At 39.9% G+C, this 19,079-nt stretch overlaps 1 protein-coding gene across 3 annotated transcripts in view; it reads left to right on the top strand.

The window, feature by feature from the left end:
* The window catches only part of UBN2 (ubinuclein 2), a 102,401-nt gene that overhangs the window by 70,915 nt on the left and 12,407 nt on the right, over window positions 1-19,079 (top strand). For all 3 annotated transcript variants that reach the window (XM_038388172.2, XM_038388174.2, XM_038388171.2), the window contains exons 13-14: window positions 1,479-1,521; window positions 3,452-4,990. In XM_038388172.2, the coding sequence (XP_038244100.1) occupies window positions 1,479-1,521; window positions 3,452-4,990 (1,582 nt within the window). The remainder of the gene's footprint in view (window positions 1-1,478; window positions 1,522-3,451; window positions 4,991-19,079) is intronic.

Genomic DNA, 19,079 nt, shown 5'->3' with positions numbered 1-19,079 from the left:
AGTTCAGACAGAACTGGAATAGTCATTTATAACTTTGAAGACCAAGCAAATTGTAACTCCTGTAATAAGCAAAAATAAATAAATAAATTATATGTTAATCTTACAAATAATAACAGAATAATGGTCCATCAAGTATAGTATCCTGTTTCAGAGAAGGGCATAAAAACAGTAGAATGCACTAAACTATTTAATACTTTTGAGGAAATGGAAGGGCAAAGGTATGTGTGTGGAGGAGGAGGTTGCAGGTGGGAGTATGGTATTCCTCAGCCTTTGCAGCTGAGGATTGTTAGCCCTTATTGTTGTTCAATATAACGGCAGATGCTATTCATATTCATTTAAATGTTTAAACTTTTTCGCATCTTACTAAACTGGTTGCCTCAATCATATCACAGAGTTCCAAAAGTTAATTATCGACATTTTTCCATTTTATAAGCTAATCAGACAGAAATTCATTCTTTATTGCTCTTTTGTCCTTTTTAATATTTATTTTTCCTGTATGGTTTGATAACAAAATACAGATGTGAAAACATTCAGGACACCCAGATGCCATAGGTTGTTCTCGAATCTAGTAGCCGGTGTATGAGGCACTTTTATCTATGTAATAAGATTGCATGGTTGACTCAGACATTAGGCTTCAAAGTGACAATATGAAGTGACAGAAACTCTTTGAGAGTTCTTTTTATTCAGATTATCACCAGGTTCAATCATCATTAGGACTTGCAGTCTATTACCATCCAATTCACAAGTTTTCAGTCATTTTGAATTAAACAGACTAAACTCATGTAACAGCAAAGCATGTATCTATGCCACATCAAGAGTTCTAGACCATTGTGATATCAGTGGTAACTCAGCCAATCACCACCTTTAATGTATATCTAATTTGAATGGAACAATTTCCTTGATCGTGTGAGGAAGATTGCACATTGGTCAATTACTTCTCCCAACTGCCACACCTGTAGAGCAGCACAGGCCTTCCGCTATGGGTATAACTATCATAGATCACTCCAGATTGCACAAAGTTATAGCTGCTACCAAGCAGGCAAACACAGTTGTGTCTGAAATAGGTTGAAATATAAGTTTACATTAAACTGTGTAGTCTCTATTATAATTTGGAATAAAAATATTCTCTGCTTCAAAAGGGAAAAATGAGAGTCTCTTTTAACTTGGTATATATGAGGCAGAATTGATTGTCAGTAAGCATATCAGATGTATCTAAGGAAGCACAGGGAAGCATGACAAGCATGATATTGCACTACATATCATCTCTGCTTCCTCCTTTTTGCCCATTCCCTCCCATCCTTAACTGAACTTTTGTCTCAGGGACCTTTGCAGTTTAGATTGGGGGGTGGGGGGGAATCTTCTGTGGTCCTCTGAACTTGTTGCTCTGATGATTACGAATTCTAGAATTAGAATGACTAACCCTCTGTCTTTTCTCTTGATTTGTGTGTGTGTGTATCTCTCTCTGTCTTCTGCTTTAGGGCAAAGAAGAAGGTGATTCTGGCACCTAAACCCAAAGTGAAGGTAAATATTGCATACAAATGTTCAGGAAGTGATGTTGAACATGGTGCATGTTAAAAAAAAATTTCCTTTTTCCATAGCTAAATCACTAGAACTAGTTGAAAACTTTCCAAGGGAACAGTTTTCCGTCAGAAAATACTGACTTCATGAAATCAAAAGGTTTCATGGGAACATTGATTTCGTCAAAATTTTCTACAGAAAATGAAACTTAACATTAAGGTCAAAATTTTGTTTCAATTTATTATATTACGAATTATAATATATAACAAAAGTCTGTTTTGACATAAATTATACATGAAAGTCAAAACAAAGTAAAAATGAACTGTATAATTTCAGTAAGATCAAACTGAAATATTTCAGAATATTTCATTTCTCAAAAAATACTGAGATTTCAACTTTTCATCCCAATTTGGGATTAAATCAAATTTTGGAATCTCAGAATTTCCTTTGGGCTAGAAATTCCATTTTTTTGACCAGCTCTTTTAATCGCACACTTGATCCAGGTTCTTTGAGTGGACCCATTTGGTAACCTCCCTAAAAGAGCATATGCACATTTTTAAAAAATCTGCCTCCTGTTCGTTGTGGCCTCTCAAGTATTTGGCTTAATGGCCCTGTTGACAAGGAGGAAATATAGTGGAATCCAGTTAACATCAGTTTGCATAATGCAATCTTTGTTCACATACTAAACCATTTAGCATGAATATATTGCTAATGATCCTATTTTGTATCAATTGAAAATCACTGGTTACTTGTTTCAAACTGCACTTAATTGCATGTGGTGACACCACATGCAGTTACTCACTTTAGAGACTTATGCCATAGGCTTTAAAGTGGGTAATATACCATTTGGCTTTATTGTAATTTAAGTTATAAAGCCATTTCAAATGGGCTGTAAGAAGGTACTAAATGCGTTAAAGTATTACAAATATTTAAAAAATGCATGTGCTTTGGTGAATTCATTTTCGTCTTAAATTAGGTCATAGCACTGGAAAATTTTGCATATTTGGGTGGACAAGTTCAGTGTAGTAAGCTGATGTAGCCTCTAACTAGTCTTGACTGTATTTCCTCTGAGTTCCATTGTAGTTATGTGTGTAGCTCAGATTTGCCTTAACTTTCAGCATATTGAAGACTAGCTCCGTAAGCCTCTATAATACAGTTTACTCTTTGATATTCCAAGTGGAACTACAGCTCTAGGTCTTGTTCCTGTGAGCAACACTAAGTATACTGCTAACGTACTCCAGGAATATGTTGGCCTGTACAGTAGATCATGATGTCACTTTGTTACATTATATACACAGGACTGAATTTGACTGAAACTACCCATTTTAAAATGTTGCATTCTAGAACCACTTCCTTGCTGCACCATCTCTTCCTGTATGTGTTCATTCATGCAGGCAGAGAAAGGTGGGACAGTGTTCTATAATGTGTAACCTTATTGATGCCTAGATATTAAGGGGTGAGTGCCTTACATATACTAAATGTCAGTTTATTGTAATCAATGGGAGTTAGGCATCTAAGTACTTTTTGAGGATCTTGGATCCTGTTCATAGCATGGTCATTATCTAGGATTTTGCATCAAGATGGCATGGAGGCCATTCCCAATGCCTTACCACTTAACTCACATTTTTACATTCAGTGTTCTTAATATGATCGCTTGCAGAGCATGATACCTGTTTCTCATAACTGAATATTATGTTCTCCCCTTCCCGTACCCTACTACCTGGTGAACAAGGTATTCTGTACTTCAGCATCTAGGTATCAGATAATGCTGAGACTACCTTTAAAGGAAAAATACAACAGTAGAGCTATGCTTCTGGATTTGCAGAATGATAGATTGCTAAATAAAGTTATATTTATCTGCTTTGTAGAGGACATTGTGACTTCCTATTGTTTTTTCTATATTTTTATCCCATACCCTTCCACCCCCCACCAGGACTCCAGTCCAAAGAAAGAGCAGAAAGCCTGTACATCTTTGGTGACTTCAGCTTGTGCTACTACATTGAATTCCAGTGCACCTATCGGTACAGTAGCTAGCTCTATCTGTACATCAGCTCCAGAGACCATCTGTTTGGATGACTCACTGGATGAAGACCTCTCTTTCCACCCACCCTCTCTGGATTCTATATCTGATGCTTTGGCAGTTATCAACAATGGAGCCAAGATCTTGCCCGTGGGGTCCACCATAGACACAACAACCTCAAGACCTCGCCCTGGGCTGAGAGAAGAGAAGCTAGCAAGCATCATGAGTAAGTTGCCTCTAGCAACTTCAAAGAAGGTAGAGCCAGCTCAGACTCCACATTCATCCAGTCTTATCGCTGGTCACACAGGACCAGTACCAAAGAAACCCCAGGACTTAGTTCACACGGGCATTTCTTCAGGCCTTATTGCTGGCTCTTCAATTCAAAACCCCAAGGTTTCCTTGGAACCTTTGCCAGCCAAGCTACTTCAGCAAGGACTACAGAGGTCAAGCCAGATCCAAGCTGCTTCCTCTTCGCAGACCCATATTTCTTCCTCCTCCAAGGCCCAAGCAGCTACTTCCTCCTCCTCTCAGAGGTGCAAGGATGCTGCTATCCTGGTATCCTCTTCAGAGGGCCAAGGTGGTTCTTCCTCAACATTACAAGTGTCAAAGATGCACCAGCATTCAGCTGTCCAACAGAAATATGTGTCTCCTCTACAAGCAACTATTAGTAAGTCACAGACCAATCCAGTGGTGAAACTGAGTAGCAATCCCAAGCTCTCCTGTTCATCCCCAGTCATCAAGAGTCCAGATAAGCCAGTAATGTACCGCCTTCCTCTGTCTAACCCCTCATCTGGAAGTGGTTCTCAAGTATCCCACCCTCTAGTTTCTCGGACAACATCCAGCACCTCTACCTCTAGTAACTGTTTTGCCAAGACTATGGTGTCGCAGGGTTCTTCCCAGGGTTTCAAGCCTCCCTTCTCCATGACTGCCTCTCCTAAACCTGCTGCCTCTCCCAAGTCCACAGCACCCAAAGCCTCTGTCACACCCAAGCCCACAGCATCATCTAAATTTCCATCTAAATCAACCTCATCCTCCAGGCCCACAACATCACTCACTTCTTCCAGTTCAAGTGCACTAGTACCCCAGAGTAGTCACTCCAGTAGCAGCCCCCTTCATAAACAGCCCAGTGGAGTAAATATCAGCAGGCAGTCTCCAACAATGAATTTGCTGCCCTCTAGTCGCACCACAGGCCTTCAGCCTGCAAAGAACCCTCAGGCCTCTTCAAAGTTGCCCAACTCTTCTCCCTCTGGGCCTATTAGCAAAAATAACTTGAGTGGAGTCGGAATGAATGTACCTGCCAGCAGAGGCAGTAACCCTAATTCAAGCGGAGCAAGTAGGACTAGTCTCTCTGGGGGAGCAGGAAGTGGAACACAGGGTGCTACTAAACAGTTGTCAACGCCACACAGGCCATCTTCTGCCTCAGGGTCTCCAGTTGTAGCAGGCAGCGTGCAGGTATGTATCTAATGAGACTCAATTGTGGGACTCGTAATGAGATTTAGTTTGAAGTTTCTTTTTGTCACTATCCTTTCTCATAAATGTGATTGAAGATTGGTCTTGAACATGTTTTCACTAAATCTTTCTAATGCATGTGGTGAAATGGTTTCACACTGGTGAAAGGGGTGCTTCCTCACAGGGGCAGGGTTCCAACTGACCTTAGGGTTCGGGAGGGAAGGAATTTTCAGCACAACATATATTGGCACGTCTGTGGTGTAATGGAGCAGAGTTTGTTTTCTCTGGAATACTGAAAAGAGATATATTAGATTCTGTGGGACTACAACTACTTAATGATATTTCTGGAAATTGCAGTGGGATTAAGCATTGGTAAACTGAGGCCATTCCTCTGTGTTTGATTTCCTTTATTGTAATGGCACTGATAAAGAAGAGTGTCTAGTAATCTACTGCCACTCTTCCAGGATTGACTTGCACAATGAGAATTAAGTTGTGTAGGGTTAGAATAACAAGCACGACCTCTGTTAAATTGATGGATAACCAGCATAGTTTTAATATTTATGCTAATAAATATAATTATGTATCCTATGGAATACTTTCAGAAGGCATATGAAAGCCCAGGAGTACACACACATCCTGGAAATGAGCTAAGTAAAAAGGGCTTGGGCAAGACTGGCTTGTACATGAATAAAAACAGCCCATGTAAGATTAGCCTTCATAGTTGCTCATGTGAGTTAGAGTTTGAAAATATGCCTTGGCCAGACTTGCAAAAGCTCTGGTGCCACTAACCAGGGAAGAGAATTTACAATTTCCAGAATATTCTGTTCCACTTAGTAGGAATTATTAGGTTATTGGCAGGTTTGGGCAAAACAGATTCTCAGATTAATCATCTCTCCAGGTCTGAGATCTTCAGTTCTCAGGTTAACATTTGAGTAAAGCTAGAGTGTAAATAACTACCTTTTGTTAGCAAATTGTTCACCACACTCTTATCCATAAGCTATTGTTTATGCTTTTACAACTCTGTGTGTGCCAAATTCATGGGACACATCTTTCCTCTACTATCCCTGCTGCATAGAGGAACTGAAGAAAGTAGGAAATAATAGACTTTGTGATCAAGTAATTAAACACTGTATCATAATGCATATGCACAACTGTGCTGACTTAAAGTTGCATAGTAGACAACCATAAATTTGACTTTTTCTAACTTCTTGAGAGCTTGACTTTGCAACCTAAATAATATTCCTTTAACATAGCTTTTTGTATGTAGTGTCCTACGTTTGTTTTTGTTCTTTTTTGTTTTTTAAGAAAAAAGTAAAAACAGATATATTATGTACATCTGTAATGGCCTCCTTCATAAAGCATCATCAGCACTCTTTGAACCCTAAATCTGTGCTGCAATGCTGAAGACTTGTAGTACTTACAGATCTCACTATATTAGCTGGCAGCAAAAGAAAGTTGTGTATGCCACAGTAAGAAGGGATTTACAGGCACCATATGCTGGGTTTGGAGGTTTATGGGGGAGTCTGGCCCATTTTTTTTCTTCCTGATTGAGGAGTTGGGGAAGCTCCTGCCCCATGTGGTGCCCCCACCAAGGAAGGTGGATGTGATGCTGGGGCCATCCACTGCATTTGAGGATTATGGTTCATAGATAAGGCCAGAAAGGACTATTGTGAGAATCTAGTCTGGCCATAGTATGACTTTCCTGAATTAATTCCTGTTTGAATTAGAGTATCTTTAAAAAAAAAAAAAATCTTGATTTAAAAATTTCCAGTGATGGAGAATCCAGCACAACCCTTGCTAAGTTATCCCAATAGTTTAGTACACTCACTGTTAAAAACTTGTGCCCCATTTCTAGACTGAATTTGTTTAGTTTCCAGCCACTAGATCTTGTTTTACCTTTGTTTGCTAGATTGAAGAGGCCCCTATTATCACAGTGTTGTTTCCATAGGTACTCATACACTATGATCAACTCACTCCTTAACCTTCTTTCTGATAAGTTAGATTGAGTTTGAGTCTTTCTCTATAGGCATATTTTCTAATCCTTTAATTGTTTTTGTGTCTCTTATCTGAACCCTCTCCAACTTATCAATGTCCTTGAATTCTGGACACACTATTCTAGTAGCGGTCACACCTGTTCTGAATTCAGAGTTAATATAACCTCTCTACTCCTACTCAGTATTCACTGTTTATACATCCAAAGATCACATTAACCCTTTGGGCCATAATGTTACGCTAGGAGCTCGTGTAACTGATTATTTCCATGATCCTCTAGTCTCTTTCAAAGAAACTGTTTGCCAGAATAGCTCCTCCTTCCTGTAAATATGGTCTGCATTCTTTGTTCCTAGATACGACTTTGACTTTACGTTCAGTTATTGGAATGCATGTTTTGTTTTCTTCCAACTTTCCAAGCAATCCTGATTGCTCAGTATCTGTGTATCTGTATCCTCTTCATTATTTACCACTCTCACAGTTTTTCTGTCATCTGTGAACTTTGTCAGTAATGGTTGTATGCAGGTCATTGATAAAATAGTTAAATAGTATAAGACCAAGAACTGATCCCTATGGTACCCTACTAAAAACATATCTGCTTCGTGGCTCCCTGTTTAAAATTACATTTTGAGACTTATCACCCAATTTTTAATGTTTAATGTGTGCCGTGTTGATTTTTGCATAGTTGTAGTTTCTTACTCAAAATGTCATGTGGTATTCAGTCAAATGCCTTTTAAAGGTCTATTAAGTCCACATTACTACCTTTATCAACCAAACTTTTAAGCTTATTAGAAAAAGAGATTGTTACTTTGACAAGATCTATTTTCCATTATATTACTCTTTTAATTCTTTATTAATTGAGTCCTGTGTCGGTTATTCCATTTTTTTTGTCTGGGATTGATGTCAGGTTGACAGGCCTAAGATTACTCAAATCATTGTGTTTACCCTTTTAAAATATTGGCACAATAGCTTTCTTTCAGTACTTTGGAACTTTCCCAGTGTTCCAAGACTTACTGTCAATCAACATTAATGGTGCATTCAGCTCCTGAGACAACTCTTTGAAAACTCTTGGATGCACAATATCTAGACCTGCAGATTTAAAAATGTCTTAAGTAGCTGCTGTTTTAACTTCTGAGTTACTGCTGGAATAAGTATTTTATAATCATATGATATGAACAAATCATCTGTGTTTGTGGAAAAGCCAGAACAGAAATATTTATTGAACACTTCTGCCTCTTCTGCATTATTTTTGACATTTCTACCATTTCCATTTAGTAATGGACCAATACCATTGTTAGGATTCTTTTGTTCCTAATACACTTTAAAAAAATACACAACACCCCCCTCGCCCTCCAAACCACCTCTTCCTTACTATCTTCATCTCTGCTGGCCATTGATTTCTATCTTGTGTGCTTTTGCTTTCCTTAGCATTTTTCTACAGTTCCGAGTGTCTAATTTATATTCATTGCTATCGGCATCTTCTTTTTTCCATTTATTTTATATTATAGCTGCTTTCACTTCCCCTCTAAGCCAAGTTTTTAAAATCAGCATAGACTCTACCACCACTACCACCCCCACACCCTCATTTGTGGCATTGTGGATTTTGGGGCATTTAATAAAATGTTCTTAAATGGTTCCCAATTATCATTCACATTTTTCACTAAATTTTTTTCTTCCGGCTGATTTGGGCTATAATTGTTTTCAGAATTGTGAATTGGCCTTTTAAAGCACCCAGTATTTGTATTAATGGTTTTTGGACTTCTTTCTGTTTGCACATAAAAATACAGCTCTCTCAAGTCATGATCACTTTCATCTAAGCAACCACTAGTTTTTATTTCTGTGATTAATTCCACTTTATCTGGCAAGATGAGGTTTAATATAGAATTGCCCCATGTTAGATGTAACAGATTTTGAATTAAGAAATTGTAATCTTTAATTTTAGAAATTCCAAGAATGTTTTAGTACTGGCCATATAGCAGGGCCACCATACCTGTTCTGGTTTCAGGCTAGCTGCTACTTCTGTTTCTCTCTCCAGTTTCCCCAGTAACTTCAACATAAAATTTAATGTATTGAGTAAGACCCCTTGTCTGTGTTTATTAACTAAGTTCCCAAAGAAGCATGAACTCCTACCCAGTCTTCCTCACTTGCTCACAACCATTGGTGCCGGGTTTGTAGTCCTGTCTTTGCTGAGGCTATCCTCTAGCAGACTTACTCTCTATGCTCAAATTTTCCTAGCTGGCTCCTGCTTCCTGCAGGCCCCATGCCCTCTGCCTGGAAGCTATGGAGAGCCTCTGTGTTAGAGCAGCTTATTCAGCCTTGCTGCTCCTTTGACTCTCTAGCGAGCAGCCACGCCCAGGGCTTTCTACCTGAAGTCTTTCCTTCGGCTCTCCACAGGCTCCTGTTTTATCTCCACCTTATTTAACCACATGACCAGCTTGTCATATTACTGTCCAAAGCCTTGCCCATCCCAAGGCAAGCTCTCGATATCTACCAGAACCTCATTTCCTTTGACACCAGACAGTTTGCTTCTCTTCCTGCAGTATCTTTAGTATTCTAGGCCACCTCATATTTTCTTGATGCTATGTGCAAATAGGCAGGGCTTACAGTCGCTGTTCGTATAGGGCAAACCCATCTTCCATTCCCACTTGCTCACAATCAGTGCACACAATTGGCAGTGCCCATGTCTTTGTCTATGGCAGTTGACACACTCTAGTTGCTGGACCTCCTTGATGCTGCTGTTGCCTGGATGCTTCGAAAAACTGAAGTCTAAACTCCTGCAGTTAATGCTGCCCCTCCATATGCCGGCTCAAGAGGGTGAATGTCTCACCACCGATGAAGGTCTTGGTGCCTGCAGTTTTACCACACTCCATAAGATGTTTCAGTGCTCTGATCATTCTTTCCTCTAACCCAGGGCGACCAAACTTACTGACGCTGTGAGCTGCATACAACAGTCTTCAGGCAGGCAGTTCGAGCAGGATAATATCCAAGACCAAATGGGACAACGTCACTATCATGATTGCCAAAATTATCTTGGCGTATAAGGCTATCACACCTACAGCTAGATGTCCAGCCAAGTTCCCATTTTCCTCCCTTCTTACCAAGACATAGCATCTAGGGTGTCAGATATTGCATCTGGACCCACAGTTGCTGTACCTGACAGCTTGGATGCTGGCTGGATGAATATAACTGACAGGGAATGCTTGAGACAGGTGCAAGAAATTCTTATGCAGAGCAAGAAGGCTTTCACAGGAAGAACCTACTTTGTGAAATGAAAACTTTTTTTGTTTTGGTTTGGGGGATGTGTTTGTTTTTTGTTTTGTTTTTTTAATATGGCCAACTTAGAACTATGTGAATCTGGTCAAAGCCCCAATCCCAATGATCCTGTACTATGTGCTGCTTTTGAAACAGTCAGGGCTGACATTTCACTCTAAGTCCATCTAGCAGCAATAGCTGTGCATCTTGCACCAGTTCAGTCACATTCGTTTTTTCTCACCCCACAGTGTCTAGAGTCTTCAAAAGCCTTTTCCATGCCTGCCCTCCAGTTAGAGACCCGTTCCTACCTGGAACCTCAGTGTGGTCCTCTTGTAGTTCATGGAGCCTCCCCTCCAAACCTCTATCAGAATGTTCAGTGTACCACCTTACCATCAAGATGGTCTTTCTAGTCACCATTATATCAATACCTGGTCAGTGACATTCAAACCCTTGTGGCTTGACTGCCATGTACGTCATTTCACAGGGAAATGGTGGTCATGAGAACAAACACCAAGTTCATTCCCAAGTTTGAAGATTTCACTTCAATCAGACTATCAATCAGTCACCTTACCAGACTTCTTTCAAAAAATTTCACTTCTCTCCAGGAGAAAAATGTCATACCCTGGATACTTCCAGAGCCCTATTCTACTATCTAGACAGGACTGAGCCCTTAGCTCTCCTCGTCATCTTTGTGGCCATATCATGTATACCAAATGGCTTAGCTGATCTCTTCTCAGCTACTTTCCAAGTAGATTATACAGTGCATTTTCACCTGTTACCAGCTCTCCCTCTGAATGTCAAGGCTCACTCCACCAGGGCATAGGGGACCTCATTAGTCGTCTTCAGAGATGTGCAAATTTCAGAGATTTGTAAGGCAGCAATGTGATGTAACACACTAACCTTCATTAGACATTATACACTTGACATGGCAGCTAGGGCAGATGCCAAGTTCAGAAGACCCAGAACGTCTATCTTTAAATCTTTATTTGATTAACACAACTGATAGTCCTCTTACCAGCCATGCAGAGGAGAATACTGCTTTCCAGGTCACCTACAATGGGATCTACACAGACACACGTTTGAAGAGGAAAATATTGTTCTTCAACCTACAAAATTAGTTCTTTGAGGTGGTGTTGTCAGTGTGAATTCCACAATTAGCCTTCCATCCCCACTTTTCTGAGTGCTCAGCTGCACAGGCTTTAAATTGAGAGAGAACTGAAGGAGGATTGCAGCCATCCTCCTCTTTCATGCACTTGTGCAGGAATATGAAGAGACTCTTGGCGTGTGCACAGATGTTGCCAGTGAAAGGAATTCAGTCTCATGTATGAGAGGCACATGTGCAGTGACAGTGGGATCCACACTGACTACAACATCTCAAAGAACTACAGTTTCTATAGTGTAAGTAACATATTTATCTCCACCCCAAAGGCCTGATTTAGACAATGATCTGCCTGTCATGTGACTTTGCTAATCTTTTCCACCTGGGGAGGCGAGTGAAGTTTCACAGTTGGGGCTGGTTCCATCTCCCTGCTACAGGCCACATGAGACTGTAAATACATGTCGCTCGGATTGAAGTCCACCATAATAATTCAGCTTTCTTTCCAACAAAGTATAGATAAGTGCTTACGGAGCCAGTCAAGTGTTCTCCAGTGTGATTTTGGTGATTTGTAGGAAATCACAACTACTAGTACCCCATCTTGTGCTTTATCTTTTAGGATATTGATCTGTAAGAATTCCAGAACATTTGCTTCTGAGTTGTCAGTGGCTCAAAAACAGTTAATGCCGTTTTTGACCCCCTCCCCTTTTGCCCAATCAGTGCTCCATAAATAGTTTATAACCATTGATTTTAACATTCAATCATGTGAATCTTCCCACCAGGTTTGGGCAATACCAACTAGGCTGAATTTATGCTCATAAATGTTAAATTCTGGTTTCTCATATTACCCAGATTCCTAGCATTGGTAAACATATGCAACTAAAGAATGTTTTTTCTTCACGTCTGTGGGCCGGGGAGGAGCCTGGCTCAGTGCTCAAGTAGCGCCCAAATATTCCCAGTGTGGTTTGTGGTGTTGCTGCTGCTTGATGGCAGCATGGATCCAGCTTTCTAGAATGGTTCTTAAGTTATGTTTTCATGTGCTATCAACATTTTTCTGAGGAATGTAAGTGACAGAAGGGAAATGGTAATTTTTAATAGCTTACATCTCAGTTAAAATTGAATGAATGTTGTGGGGCAAAGAAAACGTACTTTTCTATCACAAGGACTTTCTCCCTGCCAAATTTGTAAAGGCCTGATGCAAACAATGGCGGTGTTAGAACATCTTTAAAATGTTGAAAGTTTTATAATGTAAAGCCAGGTAACCTAAATACTGGGATCGGTCCTAGCTCCTCTTGTAGTTAATATCCTGTTTAAGAAATGTCATATAGCTGGTTGAAAAACAGTATCAACAAAAAACAATTGCCTGTGCTCTCTGACTCAGTAGAAGCAATTAACTAACACTGTTATTCGTTGCATTAAACCCAGTTGAGAATTGTAGGATTGGATTATATGTATGAGCACATTTTTTTGATCTGTTGGAATTGCTGTTAATACATAAAGAAGCAAACAAATTTGTTTATTTCCAAGTCAACTAAAAATATGGGAAAGGAGAACAAATGTCCTCTTTAAACCCTCCATATCCCCCTGCCCTACTATTGTTGCCTGCCCTATTATTGCTTTATATCTATTTACATTCACAACATTTTTGTCTTGTAGAATTCTGTTTGACAGCAGGAGCATTGTCCTCTATCCCCACCCCACTTACAGATCCTTTTGGTCCATGGAAATCCTCATTTAACAAAGGCGATTGTGTGTTTGAGATGTGTATTACTTATGAGACTTTTAAGCCCTATTGCAGACTCCCCAGGCTAATGTTTTCCACATCAAACACACTCTGGACCTTACCTTTGGGTCTGGCCAAGGAGCACTCTGTGAAAATCAGGGTAGGGACAAGGGTAGCTTTGGACTCCCAGCCCTGACCATCAGGCACCAGTCAAGTCCCCAATATACATGCTCTAATTTACTCCAGAAGCCAGTGGCCCTCAAGGACCATAATTGCATTGTCAGCTTTCACAATTTTATCACAGATCTCACAGTATGAGGTATTTTACTTAAAGCTCCAGTTCCTGGAGTCATGTTATTACATAAAAATCTCTGCTTACATTTTTTTAAGCAAGTTTCTAGCCTTCATGGTGATGGAGAAAAGCTTAAAAATGTGACCCGTATGTAACCTAAAAGCTCAGAAACAAGAAAGTGAAGAAAAATAAATGGATTTTTAAGCTAGTCTCATAATTTGCATCATAGGCATAATGGAACACTGGCCATGCCCCTGTCCTAGTGTCCAGAAGGCAGATAGTGGCTCTATGCCAAGTGAGATTCTGCCTATGTTGGGGTGATAGGTTAACCAACCACAGGTTAGCCCATCTTTAAGGGCAGTTTTGCACCATCAGAGAGAGACAGGGTATCCCTAACGCACCAGAAGTGGAGAATCATTCCCACTGTATCCAAAATGAAGGATGATGATGTCTTATTTCCAAAGGTTTGTAGATAGGAGGATATGAAACCAAAGCCTGCATTCTTCAAGTGATGGTCCCTATTATGTATCCCAGTTGTGGGTGCACATGCATGCCATGCGCACAAGACAGTAGGTTTTGGTAGCAGTGTCCACTGACCTGCTCATGTGTCTCCTTGTGCTCACAGCCAAGGTTATCATAAGCCATATGGGTTGACACCTCTCCAGTTCCCTCTTACCGCCACATGGCTGGAGTTAGAACCGCTGTTCCTCTGTGATCTTAGTGTTTACACTAAGAGAGCTTTTATTCTACCTCCTATATAGTTCTTCTTTGTTGTTTTTTGTAGTGTGTAGATAGTTTTACATAATTCTGATAGTTACTTAGTTATAGTTTTCACTGGTTGGAGTCTGACCTTTTTCTCCCATGGTTTGTGCCTTCCAATCCTGGGTTTAAGAACTTTTTTTCCTGCCCTCATTCTCTATAAATGACAAGCACCAACACTGTCTCTACTGCCTCAGGGAAGCCCATGTTGCTGTTTGCTTTTCCCGCCGGAGAGCCTGGAGGTGCAACAACTTCATCTCAGAAAGCACCTCCAGGCTCTCCGGCGGGAAAAGCAAACAGCAATATGTTGTTTTTTGGAGGAGGACACAGCGGATGGCTGTGGACGCTGCCGTGTGCTGTATTGTACTGCAAACAGCGTTTCCTTCTGCATCCATGTATCCGCCTCCATACTGATTACTGCTCACTACTCACCCACGATTGGAGTACATACAAGGACCATCACTCGAAGAAGAGGTTACTTACCTGTACCTGGAGGTTCATCAAGATGTGTGGTCCCTATTTGTATTCCAATAACTGCTCAACAGGCGTCGACCTCCACGGCCTGTTATAACCTCGGCTGGGAGCACAAGGAGACACATGACACGTGTGCGTCAGCGGACACTGCTACAAAAACCCTCCAGCGCATGGCCTGCACGCGCATCCATGATTGGAATACAAATAGGGACCACATATCTCAAAGAACCTCCAGTTACAGGTAAGTAACCTCCTCTTACTCATTAACTCATCCAGTCAGCATAAACTTGTAGCACTTACAAACCAGCCAGCAAGCCAGCTGTCTAAGTCTGTTTTGAAAGTGTGAACAAAGAAATCCTTTTAAACGAACTGCCATTGTGTACCTATGGTATTGATCAGAGAGCTCTGAGAAAGTTTGTTGTGTTTTAACGTCATATCTGTAGAACCTAAAGCAGCAGTTTATTTGAAATTTTTTAAGATGCACTAAGATCCTTCTCCCAGCTTTCAAAATAGCGTTATTCTTTCTGTTTAGTCATCCTCTTGCAAGCTTGAAACTGACATTTTCCCATATTGTTCTCAGTGATTTATTCTGATGTATGCATTCTACTTGTAGCAGAACACTTGGGATTGCTGGGGCTGTATGGTTTTTTTTTGCTTAGTTTTACCGTATGGCCTTTACCCCTTCCATCTGATGCTGTAATCTCCTCAGATGTAAACCAAAGTGGTCGTACCTGATCAGAACTTGCATTAGAAACTTCCAAAGAGGAGATCCAACAACTCATTTTTGGGTGTGGTCTAGTGGATAAACACTAAACTGGGACTTGTGTTCCATTTCCGGTTCTGCCACTGGCTTGCTGGGTAGACCTGATGCCTCTTTTTGTAAATTGCTTTGAGATCTACAGATGAAAAGCATTTATATAAGAGCAAAATTCAGTTATTAATTTTTATTAAAGAATACCCAGGATTCTGGTTTTTTTTAAAAAAAAAATAAAAAAATAAAAAAGGTATTCATGATATTCTTCCCACTGAGTTGATACTGTACCAGTAGCACAGTATCCAGTTGTGAGGTGCTGGATTTCTGTAGAAGTGTCATCTTTTGAATGGGATGTAAAATAAAACGCTTGACCACTCATCGCCATTAAAGATTCCATGCTACTTTTTGAAGAATAGGGACAATAGCTCTGGTTATTTGGCCAAATTCCAATTAGGGTAATTACACTCTGCCTACCTAAACCAAAAATTAGTCCTACTGTTACACTTAGAAAGATTCTTTACTTTCTGTTAAACAGCTGTGGCATTTTACAACATATGACTTGTTGTGGGGATGGGTATATATGCTATCTGTCATAGGCAGCGATACACTTTTTAAAACATGCTGTTTATTGCACAACAAATCAGGAAAACCATATACAACATTATATAACTCCAACTAATGAAAGCATGTATTATGTATGTGTACAAGATATACACAAAGTATTAAAGGCTTCAGTTCCGCAACACATGCACTTTTGTTAAAGTATAATGCATGTAAAAATACACATAACCTACTGAAATGCACATGAAGCAGACAGGAGCTGGATTATTAAGGTTTTCTCTACAGATCAACAGGAAGTAAACTGCCTGACACTCAATTTATCTGTCTCAGAAGGATAAGAGGCTGGTTGAGTTGACTGTTAGAATATGAACCTGTGGTTCCTGGAAGAATAGGTATTCCATACTTGATGCTTTCTCCATTAAGCTATTACGTGCTGAAGGCTGGAAGTTTTATTCCTATGGAATGTCTTTTCCAATTAATGAACATCCAGCCACATTGCGTAACTACATTGGCTTGATTTTTTTTCCAAAATGTGAAATAGTGAATGATGACCATTTGAATGTCCGCATAGTTACTGTAACCTTCTCTCCAGCTTGTTAGACTCTGATATCTTCCTGCTCCAGTTAATCTAAAATGCAGTTTCCTTTTCCTGACCATGTCTCTTGCTTCTTGAATTTCTGCATTACTTCCTGCTATTTTCCTGTATGAATGTCAAGCTTCTCTTCACCTTTATGGTTCTCAATAATTTTACCCTCGTCTTTTTTTTTTTTTTGTCTTCATCTCCTTCCACTACCTTCTTTGCTGCTTTCTGCACCACCTCATAGGTCTGAAATACCCTTCCCATTAATAAACAATAATCTCTCCTCAACTTGTATATCAAGAAAGTACTAAAGCCAAAATATATTCTGTGAAACATTTGAGCTTTGTGGCCAAACTCTAACTGTGTCTCCTCCCCTGTCTTGTTTTCACTTGTGCCTTTTAGTTGATGAGCCCTTTGGGTAGAAGTGTGTTATGTTTGGCAGTGACGCATTACAGCAATATTTAAAGGATGAACACAACTAGGTTTCAGAATAAGGGGGATCACATATTGTGGTGGTGGTTCGGTCTGTAGATTCAGGACAAAATTGCAGTTCACATTGGGAAGGTTTTCTTTACAATGAGGGAAGCTAGTAACTTGTTTTAAATGAAAGTTTATATTTTATTATAAGCCTCCTCCTGCCCTTAAAACAGCCAATCGGCCATGAGTGATACCAGAAAGTTGACAGTGGTTCATACACCTTCATGCCTTATGGGTGTGATCATTCTGATTATTTTAGCTTCTCCAGATTAAGTATGGAGGCTTTGTCTCCTTTGTCCACCGAGCTCTTGTTGAGAAGATCAGAGTTTTCTTGTATGACCAATCTGAGATCCACTGGGGAAAAAAGCAATGTAACTATCTTGAACTCTATCCTTAGTGGTCCAAGTTACATACACAATCCTGTACTGATCCATCAGATCAGACAGGGTGTTTGATTGACAAAGGTAGATGAAGTAACTTAGACTTCTAAATGGTATTTGACTTGATATCACATGACATTCTGATTAAAAAATGTTGCACTATACAAAATCAATCCTGTACATATTTAATGGATTAAAAACATGTTAACTGATGGCTCTCAAAGGAATTGAAAATAGGGAATCTGAGTCCAAGGGCAGTAATTCTAGTGGAGTCCCATAGGAATCTGTTTTTGGTGCAGTACTATGCACAAGAATGTCGGAATGGCCATACTGGGTCAGACCAGTGGTACATATAGCACAGTATTCTGTCTTCCGACAGTGGCCAGTGACAGGTGCTTTAGAGGGAGTGAACAAGACAGGGCAATTTGAGTGATCCATTCCATTGTCTAGTCCTAGCTTCTAGCAGCCAGAGATTTAGGGACACCCAGAGAGTGGGGTTGCGTCCCTGAGCATCTTGGCTAGAAGCCATTGATAGCCCTATCCTCCATAAACTTACATAATTGTTTTTTAACCCAGTTTTACTTTTGGCTTTCACAACATCCCCTGTCAGTGAGTTTCACAGGTTGACTGTGTGTTGTGTGAAAAAGTACTTCATTAGGTTTGTTTTAAATCTGCCGCTTATTAATTTCATCGGGTGACCTAAGGGGTAAGTAATACTTTGTCCACACCACTCATGATTTTATAGATCTCTGTCATACCCCCCTTCAGTCATCTCTTTTCCAAACTGCTCAGTCCCAGCCTTTTTAATCTCTCTTTATGTGGAAGCTTATATGGAAGCTACTCCTAATAATTTTTGCTGCCCTTTTCTGTATTTTTTCCAATTCTAATGTATCTTTTTTAGGATGGGATAACCAGAACTGCACACAGTATTCAAGGAGTGTGCATACCAAGGATTTATATAATTGAATTGATATTTTCTGTCTTATCTATTCCTTTCCTACTGGTTCCTAACATTCCGTTAATTTTTTTGACTGCCACTGTACATTGAGCAGATGTTTTCAAAGAACTAGCCACAATGACTCCAAGATCTTTCTTGAGTGTTGACAACTAATTTAGATCCCATCGTTTTGTATGTTTAGTTGGAATTGTTTTCCAGTGTGCATTATTTTGCATTTATCATCTGCCATGTTGTTGCCCAGTCACCCAGTTTTGTGAGATCCCTTTGTAACTCTGCAGTCTGCTTTGGATTTAACTATCTTGAGTAAGTATTCAATGTCTTTATCAATGATCTGGGAGAAAACTTCATTGTAGGTAAAGTTTGTAAATGACACTAAAATCAGTGGAGCAGTAAATAATGGGGACAGGTTAGTTCTTTAGAGCAATGTGGATTGTATAGCAAGCTGGACTTACTCAAATGTGTGTGCAGCTAAATCCATGCAGGAACAAAGAATATAGGTCACTCTTATAGGTTGGGAAAATGTATTTTGGGCAACTGTGACTTGAAGAAAACGACTTCAGGGTCATGGTGGATAACCAGCTGAATGTGAGCTCACAATGCAGTGCAGTTACTTAGAAAGCAAAGGCAATGTACGCAGGGGATTACTGAGTAGAGTAGGAAGGGATGTATGGCATTAGTGAGACCATTACTGGACTACTGTGTTCAGTTCCATGTCCATGCTTCAAAAAAGGCAATTGGAAATGATTCAGAAAAGAGTTACAAGAACAACTCAAGGTCTGGAAAATCAGTTTTATGGT

This window comes from Dermochelys coriacea, chromosome 1, assembly GCF_009764565.3.
Source record: "Dermochelys coriacea isolate rDerCor1 chromosome 1, rDerCor1.pri.v4, whole genome shotgun sequence".
Lineage (NCBI taxonomy): Eukaryota > Metazoa > Chordata > Testudines > Dermochelyidae > Dermochelys > Dermochelys coriacea.
This window is presented reverse-complemented; position numbering and strand designations above follow the sequence as displayed.